Source organism: Echinops telfairi, unplaced genomic scaffold (assembly GCF_000313985.2).
Source record: "Echinops telfairi isolate 266 unplaced genomic scaffold, ASM31398v2 ScPeMD7_7458;HRSCAF=8496, whole genome shotgun sequence".
NCBI classification, from domain to species: domain Eukaryota; kingdom Metazoa; phylum Chordata; class Mammalia; order Afrosoricida; family Tenrecidae; genus Echinops; species Echinops telfairi.
In genome coordinates this window covers 32,745,581-32,755,810 of record NW_022111358.1, presented here as the reverse complement: position 1 = coordinate 32,755,810, position 10,230 = coordinate 32,745,581, and the positions used below count along the sequence as shown (strand labels likewise).

The window sequence follows — 10,230 nt, the reverse complement described above, 5'->3', positions numbered from 1 at the left end:
CACAGGTTTATCGGCCAGGTTGGCACAATAAACTAACTACCTCAATGACCTTTTACCCTTTGTTTTAAGGTAAATTATCAAAATTAATCATTTCATATTTTAAATCGGGCTGGCCAGGCTAGTCTAATATGGCAAATTGTCCTGTTGAAAAATATTTTAAGAACAGTGTAACAGGTTAAACCTAATATGGAAAACGTTAATATGAGATTGGTTTATTTCTGTGCAACATCTTCTAGAGTTAAAATACCCACTAAGGAAATACTGCACGCTCTGAACAAAGTGGGGAGGGGCAGAGGGCTCCAGTGTTGGTGCCTGGAGAAGCAACAGGGCTTGCATGCAGGAATTAATTTCTACTCGTGACAGAAACGGGACACTGAGCCCCACTTACAGTCTCTGGACAGGAACCCCTCTTATTTATAAGGAGGCTGGTCTCAAGTCTTTGGCCACTTATATTCAATTAACACATGAACTAATTGTCTGATTTGAAACTGCTTTGTCCTTCCCAAGGTAGAACAACTCCCTTTACTACTCATGTTAATCTGCTACCTTAAGACATTATATTCTGTCATTTCTCTCTTTCTAAGCCTATGTCCATCCGACCCTTCTTAGCCAACTATAATTCTCTCTTTAACTGTTTTTGCCTCTGTGGACAAAGCTTGAACTAATAGGATTTGTTCTTTTGGGTACTGCACTGTCCGACATCTCCCTTCAGCCACTTTTCTGTTGTCCGTCCCCCAAGGAGGAGGTTATATGTAGATTCTTTTCATCGGTTTCCCCTTCCTAAACCCACCCTCCTTCCACCCTCCCAGTATCACCACTCACACCATATTTTCAGTGATTTCTTGAAATTACCCAAGTTTATCATGTACTGCATTGAATGCTTATTGGTCCGATCTTTGAGGGGGAAAAAAACTAACAAAATACCCAATGGGGCAGGGGTTGGGGAAACTTTCCCACAGGGGAACTACTGCTTCCAGGCTTTCATTTTTTGGAATTCAGTAACTCAAGGGACTGTGAACTGAATATCTAGTCCTTCTATTCTCTCCCCTTTGGGGGGTGAGAGGGCAGGGTGAAGGGTTCTTCTTTTCCTACTCTGGAATTGTCCTTAGGATCCATTCCAAACCAGCCTCTCTTCTCCTCTGCCCCACCAGGATTCACGATTGCAGACCCCAAGTCCTTGCAGTTCTGCTCCCTAAATGTCTCTAGACTCTCAGCCCCCTTCTCAGCATACCCACCACCCTCCTCTTCATCATTGCTCACCCGGGATCCCACCATCTCAATAACTATTCCTCCCCTCTAATGCTTCCTCACACATCAGTCAGAAAAGTGCCCCTAGAACATAAACCTGAAGTACGAGTACCTATGATTAAACCTTACAGTGAGTTTTTGTTTAGGGTGATGAAAAATATTTGGTGCATAATTAATGTCACTGAATGGTAGTGAAAAACATTTGGTGCATAATTAATGTCACTGAATGGTACACTTTAAATATGGTAAATCGAAAAAATATATATATGGTAAAACGGCAAACGTTTTGTCATATATACTTTTACCATAACAAATTTTTTATATATAAAAAGAAAAAAATTTAGTGGCTTTTTATCTCCTTCACAGTAAAATTTCAGTTCACGTGGAGTTTGTAAGGCTTTCCATTTCCAGGCTCCTCCCCCATGCTTCTCCGTCTCTTATCAGCCACTCTCCCTGCCCAGCACGCCCCCAATCCAGATCTTCATTTCATTCAGTATCGATTTGACGGCAGTGGGTGTATATTTACCGTATTATACTCATGTATAAGCTGGGTTTTTCAGCACATTTTTAATGCAGTTTTTGTGGTAAAATTAGGTGCCCGGGCTGCTAGCGGGTCGGCGTATCCTCGAGTGTCTACGGTATCTAGGGAGACAGTCAGTATTTGCCCCGGGAAAGAAGGAGCGAGGAAGGAGAGCATGGTGTCAGAGTAGACAGGAAAGACACGGTTTCCCACGGGAGCTGACCGAGGGCCAGCAAGCTGGCAGACCCAGAAAACGAACCGCGGGGAAGACAAGCCCTGACTAAAGAAGCACACAGTGTGTTGGGGAAGAACGTACCTACATTGTCATCCTGGGCTGTGTTTGTGTTTGTCTTTTACTCTTTTTTCAGTCTTTGGCTGTAACTTTTAAACATAGACACATGTAGCTAATTAGTTTAAAAGATTTAAATTGAACATAGTAAAAGTACATGTAAATGTAAAACCTAGCTTTCCAGCACAAAAGAAAATTAAGCATTAAAAAGTCCGCTTATATCTCTTAACTTTAAGTCTAGTAAAATGCCCTAATTTTTTTTTAAAGGACTTTAATGTTTGATTAATTTTTAAAAAATATATCGTTTTATTGGGGGCTCCTACAACTGTTATCACAATCCATATATATATCCTTGCGTCAAGCATATTTGTACATTTGTTGCTGTCATCATTCTCGTAACATTTGCTTTCTAGCCATCATCATTTTCAAAACATTTTCTTTCTACTTGAGCCCTCTTTTGTCGTCCACCCCCCATCCTCCCACCTTCATTAAATTTTTAAAAATATTTTAAGCTATATTAACACATTTAAAATGTTTTGTTTTCTTGTTGGAGTACTTGTTATTTACCTAGCAAAATTCTCTATATTTTAAAGTATTTCTATAATTGTGTTTCTTTAATAATAAAGTAAGTTGAAATTAAAATATGGAAAATACTAAGTTATCTTTGCCATTATAGCATTAATTTCAAAGCTCTTCAAATGACTGTATTAGTCTGGGTACTTTAGAGAAACAAATCCACAGAAATCATGTATAAGAGAGAGTTATATAAAGGGTAAGTGCACATCAAGAAAACATTCCAACCCAGTGCTGCCCAAGCCCACAAGTCCAAAACACCAATCCACAAAGTCCTCCTCCATCTCACAAAACACACGCAATGACACTGATTGCAGGAGGAAAGCCGAGTCAGTGAGCGTGTAAGCATCTCAGCGCTGGCAGGGGTCTCCACACGGCTGCTCCAGCACCCAGGGCTGCATCGGGGTAGGTCCATGTGGCTTGTCCTCGTGGTTGTCCTGCAGGAAGTGAGCCTTGCCAGCTGAAGCAGGGAACTGGCTAAGGCAGCTGCACCCTGGTCCGACCATCACAAAGCAAGAGACCCGAGAACTAGAAAGGCGAGGCTCACGGAGCCATTTATCCCTCCACCCTTCAATTAACCTCACAGGTTTATCGGCCAGGTTGGCACAATAAACTAACTACCTCAATGACCTTTTACCCTTTGTTTTAAGGTAAATTATCAAAATTAATCATTTCATATTTTAAATCGGGCTGGCCAGGCTAGTCTAATATGGCAAATTGTCCTGTTGAAAAATATTTTAAGAACAGTGTAACAGGTTAAACCTAATATGGAAAACGTTAATATGAGATTGGTTTATTTCTGTGCAACATCTTCTAGAGTTAAAATACCCACTAAGGAAATACTGCACGCTCTGAACAAAGTGGGGAGGGGCAGAGGGCTCCAGTGTTGGTGCCTGGAGAAGCAACAGGGCTTGCATGCAGGAATTAATTTCTACTCGTGACAGAAACGGGACACTGAGCCCCACTTACAGTCTCTGGACAGGAACCCCTCTTATTTATAAGGAGGCTGGTCTCAAGTCTTTGGCCACTTATATTCAATTAACACATGAACTAATTGTCTGATTTGAAACTGCTTTGTCCTTCCCAAGGTAGAACAACTCCCTTTACTACTCATGTTAATCTGCTACCTTAAGACATTATATTCTGTCATTTCTCTCTTTCTAAGCCTATGTCCATCCGACCCTTCTTAGCCAACTATAATTCTCTCTTTAACTGTTTTTGCCTCTGTGGACAAAGCTTGAACTAATAGGATTTGTTCTTTTGGGTGGTATGCCTTCCTACGAGACCACAACTCGTACATAGAATACATCTCAGGCTTGAGTTGCAACACTGAAGTCCTGCTCTTGACATAGATATGGAAGATCAATGTGATCAATGTGACGGGGTATATCAGGGGATTGATGTGGGATACATGCAGCTCTCAGTATTGAAAACAGCTTTGCCCTGCTGTCACTCAGCCATGATTCAGTTATGGGGTCTTGGGCAAGTCATGTAATGGCTCTGGTTCTCAGTTTACTCCTTTTCAAATTGCTAAGATCCTGCAATTCTAAAATGCTAATCAATTAAACTCTAATAATGTACTCTGAAATACCAGTGTCTTACTGTGTTTCATTTAGGCATTGTTCAAGAATAAACTAAATTTCATTTTCTTGGAAATTTCCATAATTAAGGAGGTTAGCAGTATAACAAGTACTTTTGCTTTCTTCCAGATCTTTGATGATGCATACAAATCCCAGCTCAGTTGTGTGGTTGTAGATGACATTGAAAGACTACTGGGTGAGTCATAACTTAGGCCATTGTACTGTCTTTGCCACATGACAGCTTGTGGGCTCTGTGGGGTTTTGAATGTCTTTGAGCTGTCGGAAGTAGATCTAAATTAGGAGATCCAAGGCACACCAGTGGATGCAAGCTGCCAACCTTGGCAGCTTGGCACTTAACCATTTGAGTTACCCAGGAATTCCTATCTCAAAAACTAGAAGAGAAACTAAACAGGTATTTATAGGTTTTAGGGCAATAGAAATGCCTTTCTTTGGTGGGAAATATTCATCTAAAGTCTTTTCATTTAAAGGTAGTGGTGGTTTCCATGTTAAATATGCCTTATAAACATAGCACCATTATGACTTACTCTCCTATAATGGTATGTGTCTCATTTATTGTGTATTTCCCACAGAGTGCCCTGCCCATAATAAATGATTTGTAATTGTTGTTTATGTATATATTTGCCAATTAAGACCTCTGCACTGCTCAGAGCTCGGAAGTTCCACGTTCAGCTTTTGGCAGAACTTATGAGAAAGGGTTGAGGGTTGAAGTGAAATCCACAAATTGGCTTTATCACTTAAGCAGAGGTCTTAAGCTCTATGTACCTTTCTTCTGCTCTTATAAAAACAGAAACTAAAATCCATCTCTTATCCCATAGAGTACTTGTGAAGACAAAAGTGGAATAGTAAATGTTGTGGCAACTATAAACGTTTATTTAATAGGAATCTCCTCTAATTAATTACCAGGGCCCTGGTGACACCGTAGTCACGAGCTGGGCTGCTCACTGAAAGGTCACTTGTGCACGCCCACCAGATGCTCCACAGGAGCGCGATGTGGCTCTGCTTCCATAGAGATGACAGTTCGTGAAAGCCTTTGGGGCAGGGCTGCTCCGGGCTGACCTGGTCATTCAGAGTTAGAATCAACTGGAGGGCAAGGAATGTTTGAGTGCACTCGTAGGGGACACCGTAGATAAGAGGTAGTCTCTGTGCTCGCTTAACTCATAAGGAGTAAATGACAATAAATGGCAGAAAAATCACGCTTACATTTTATTTCAACATACATTTGTTAATAGCAAATGATCCAGGATGCTGTAATAAAGCCTACTGAAAAAAAGCCCACCTAGTAACTTAGTGAATGTCTGAAAATATTGGACAACTCATGATTGTAGTCCCTTCTTCCTTAACCATCCGTGGTGGGACAGTAATGATTTCAAGTTAACTGTTCTTAACTGCAAAGGAGCCCTGGTGGTGTAGTGGTTATGTGTTGGGCTGCAATCCACCAGCAGCCCCACGGGAGAAAGACTGGGCTTTCTACTCCTATAAACGGTTAGTCTCAGAAACCCACGGGGGTCGCTATGAGTCAACAGTGACTCAGTGGCAGTGAATGTTCACGCTGGTATTCTTAACTGCAACGAGCCTGGGGGCAGAGCGGGTTATAGGTTGAGCTGCTGGCTATCAAAATGTATAGCCTTAGAAACCCGAGGAAGCACACCCTCCGTCCTTCAGGGTCCCTGGGGGTCAGACTTGACTCCTTCACAGTGTGAGTCAGACTTGCTTCAAGTTTTCTATTAAAGCCACTGATTTGTTTATTTTTCCAGGTTTGGGCAATGTTTATTACACATTGATAGTTTTACCAAGTGCCCTGAGTGTTTGCTCTGTTATTTCTGATACATCTCAACCCAGTTTATAGGATTACTTCTGAAAATGCTTTCAGGCACATGCACATAGCTCTGTGCAAATTCCTTTATCTAAACATAATGAGATATGTGGTCATAGCAACACGACTATGTCAGGAATGTGTGCCTTCTGAGTATATTTTCACTCGTGTGAGCAGTTCGTATCCGTGCTTGTTTGCTCATTCACTCAGCAAGCATTTGCTGAGCCTTTCCAACATACTGGACTCATTAGGCTCACAGAAAAATAAATATGTTGCCTTTCCATTGTCACGTATAGCGAAAAACAAATGATTCAAAGAAGAGTGTGCCTTGTATTCTGGATATTCAAAAAAGGGAAGGGTCACTCTAGACTCGGGTGGACTGATACCTGTAGGTGAGCACAGGGCCAGGGTGCTCCGTGAGAGTATGTGTGCTGAATCGTGAAAGATTGGTCCAAGTTTAACAGGTAGGAAGTTCTCTTCCTCCTGTTGTTTATTGTCTAAGGGCTGGCTGGTCTTAGTGACCCTACCATCATCTCAGTTGAGTGATATCTTACTTATAGTACCCTGTCACGTCACATCCTCCACCCACTTTCCAGCCCTTGTTCTGCTGTGTCCTACACTGCCATGTGTGTAGTAGTTTCTAAGAAGGCACCTGTTTTTGTTTTTCCCTAAAAAGGATACAGTTTCTGAAAACCAGAGATAACTCCCTGAACTCATAATGGGTATTTAGAAGGTTTTTATAAAACGTTCACAGGTAACAGATTTTGAGCATTTAACTTGCTAGAGAGCCTTGTCCTCATTCTGTCGTTGCAGGGCTGTGAGTTAGGACTGTGTTTACTCTGGAGAAAGAACAGCCTGAGTGTTAAGGCAGGTGCCTTTGAATACGTCAAATCTCTAAGCACAGCAATGTTCTTTTCCAGATTATGTTCCGATTGGCCCTCGGTTCTCTAATCTGGTGCTGCAGGCGCTTCTTGTATTACTGAAAAAGGCCCCTCCTCAGGTAAAGATGATGATGATGATGATGATGATGATGATGATGATGATGATAGTGATAGTTTCCGTTTTTCAGTAAAGTGCATGTAATCGTATGCGCTCTATACGTAGCCAGGTTATCATACACATGGAAAATTCTATTGTTGAAGGTTGAAAAAAGCATATGATCTTGTCTTCTGCCTGAAGATGGATGATATTTCTCTTCAACCAGAGGTTTCTCACCTCTGGTCCAAAGATCTCAAAAATTTGTTTTATCAATGTTCTATGTAATTATTTTATTTGTTTGCCACCATATTACACATCCCTATTACCTTTCATCTCATGAGAGATTATGATATTAATGGAGAAGTAATTAAACATATGATCCCGTTTGTCCCATTTATCATTTCATAAGGTTTTCCTATAAATTTGCATTAGGGGAAATTTTAATTTACTTCCTGTAGGCAGATGCATTATCCATTTTTTTCAAATTTTACCAATGAGCTGAAGCTGTTTCTCTTGTGTCAACTGGAGTTTTTGAAGAGCAGTTTAGAGACAGGGTTTGACTGACGTGGCTATGAAAGACTGGTGATTTTGATGGCTTGGCAAATTTAAAACCAGTTTAGGAGAGGTGGTTAAATATGTGAATTACGTCGAGACTGCCAGAGGAGTTTGGCTCTGACTCGACACAAATTCTCTTGGCTGATTCTGCGCGCTGGAACCACGAAGAGCTGTCCATCCAGAGATACAACCGGGCCCCAGTGCCGGCTTGAAAAGGGTCTTAATATCTGCATGCACGCCTCCTGTTGGAGCTCAGAGAGATAAACGACGTGTGTGGAAATATTTACTGTTAAGCTGGAGAATCTAATTTTAATTTCAAGTTAAAATCGTATGTTCATGTGTGTCAGAGCTAAAGACTTTCTAGGTCGGTTTTTCTGAGATTTTTAAATGGTGAAAAGCAACATAACCTGCAAAAGCCTTGAAAAGTTACCATGTATTGCGCGTGGAGGTTCTTTCTGTAAACTCTGTTCCCCAAAATTGAACCTTTAGTCCCAGCAGGGCTGCAGTTAGGGAAGAGTACCTCTCTCTTCCTTGATTGTCTCAAGGTTCTTATGAGAATGTAAGTAGATATATTCAAAGTCATTAGAATATAAATACTTTCTTCCATTTACTTGTCATATGAAAATTCTTTTTTCTAAAATTAGCATTTAATTTTTTTTTCATTAGAAGAGTTTTCCTAGATATTTGAGTTTATTTCTTATAATCAGTTTTTTAACTAAAAAGAATTTGTGGCAAAAGTCATTTTGAGATCTTTTTAGTATTATTGAACCATTGGATTCTGTGATGTGTGCATTACATCTCAATAAAACTGTTTTTGGGGTTTTTTTCTTAGTCACTTTGAGAGAGGTGAAATAAGTTCAATGATATGTCTTAAAATGTCATGTTGTGTTCATTGTTAAATACTTTGCACGTCAATTTAAACAGAGCTAAATTCCCTGGCTAGGAGTTATTTGTAATCTGTAGACACTAACAGAATTAGGCAGAATATATTAACAAATGAACTGTAACATTTTTATTAAAGACCAGTGAGGATGACTGTTTCTATAAAAATTAGTGTTACGACTTCAGGGAAGGAACATGATTTTATGCTTTAAAATCTGTCAGCATCTAGCACAGAGGTGTCTGCATAGGTACTTGATGAATCACTTATTCAACAAAATCAATTTTCTTAGGCCTTCTCATTTGGTGGTGCTGCCTCATTATTGCCAAAGTTTATATTTTTGGACAAAAAGAAGTGATGGTCCAATGAATATTAAACACATGAAACAATGCTCACCACTGGCCATTAGGGAAATGCAAATCAAAACTGCTACTTCACTCCCACTCCAGTGGCTTCAATCAAAAAGAGACAAATATAAGTGTCGACAAGGATGTGAGAAATGGTAACTCCTACACTGTTGGTGGGAGTGCAGTATGGCACATTCACCTTGGAAGACAGTCTGGCGAGTCTTCAAAAGGTTAAACATAATAGTTACCATATGAAACAGCAGTTTCACTCACATCTCCAAAAGAAATTAAAACGTGTCCACACAGAAGCTCATTTATATACACATGTTCGTGGCACCATGATCCATAGAAGCCAGGACAGGAGAGCAACCCAGATGTTCATTCCCACCTGGTAAACAGATAGATAGATGTGGGGCACCCTTGCAGTGAGATATGAGCCAGTGATAGAAGGGAATACAGTGTGGTGACGTGACGACAACTTGGACGGACTGTGAAGAGATGCCACACACAAGACCGCCTATTATGCGATCCTAGTCATAGGAAATGCGCAAAATGGAGAAACCCAGCGAGACAGAATGGAGATTAGTGAATAAGAGAAGATGGGAGGGTGAGGGGTGACTGCTAATAAAGATGGCATTTCTTTTTGATGGTGAGAATGTCTTAAAATTGATCAGCTGTCCATATCTATGGATATACTGGGGGGGAAACCCACACACATTGAATGGTACACGGTAAGTGGGTGAATTGTGTGGTATGTAAATTATGTCTCAATGGTTCCCAAAAGGAATAAGTTATTTCAGAGTCAATCTTAAATGATGAAAGGAGAATTAGAGAGAGAGCTTTAGAAAGAGGTGAGCATCCAGGGTACTTGCCCAGCTTGGGAGAAATCTCAGAAAGCAATGAAGTTCACCAGGGACTGAAGAGGAAGACTACGGGAACAAATAAGAATAAAAGCTACATCTGGTTGCCTTCGTGATGAGTAATGGCAGGGACAATCAGCCATCCTTAACATGGTGACTCTGGCCTGGCCTGCGGTTATGTGAAACCAGGAGAGGTGAATGTCACGTTTGTAAAATTTCTAGTTAAGTGTATGTTACAGAAAATATTTCATGTGTTTTTTTCTGTACTACCTTGCTTTTAAAACTAGTTTGCACACTCTCAGGAGCATGAGGAGCTATTTTCAGAGGGACCGGTCCAGTAGCTGGACTACTCATCATCATACAGTAGACCCTCACTGGCCATTGCGGTGCCGCTTTTCCAGGTGTCCTGGCTTAAACATTAAAGGTGTCTGCATCTGAATGCCGCAAAGTTGTATTCGGTGGTAAAGGACGGTTATTTAGCAGTGGCAAGAAAGCCAAAAAGTTGTAGGCATTTTCCTTTGAAAAGAATCACATCTCTACACAAAACAGTAATCATATCAGTCACC

At 40.6% G+C, this 10,230-nt stretch overlaps 1 protein-coding gene across 1 annotated transcript in view; it reads left to right on the top strand.

The window, feature by feature from the left end:
* Positions 1-10,230, top strand: part of NSF (N-ethylmaleimide sensitive factor, vesicle fusing ATPase) — a 147,706-nt gene that overhangs the window by 108,257 nt on the left and 29,219 nt on the right. Inside the window, exons 16-17 of the mRNA XM_004707240.2 lie at positions 4,340-4,406; positions 6,965-7,044. Coding sequence (XP_004707297.1) covers positions 4,340-4,406; positions 6,965-7,044 — 147 coding nt within the window. The remainder of the gene's footprint in view (positions 1-4,339; positions 4,407-6,964; positions 7,045-10,230) is intronic.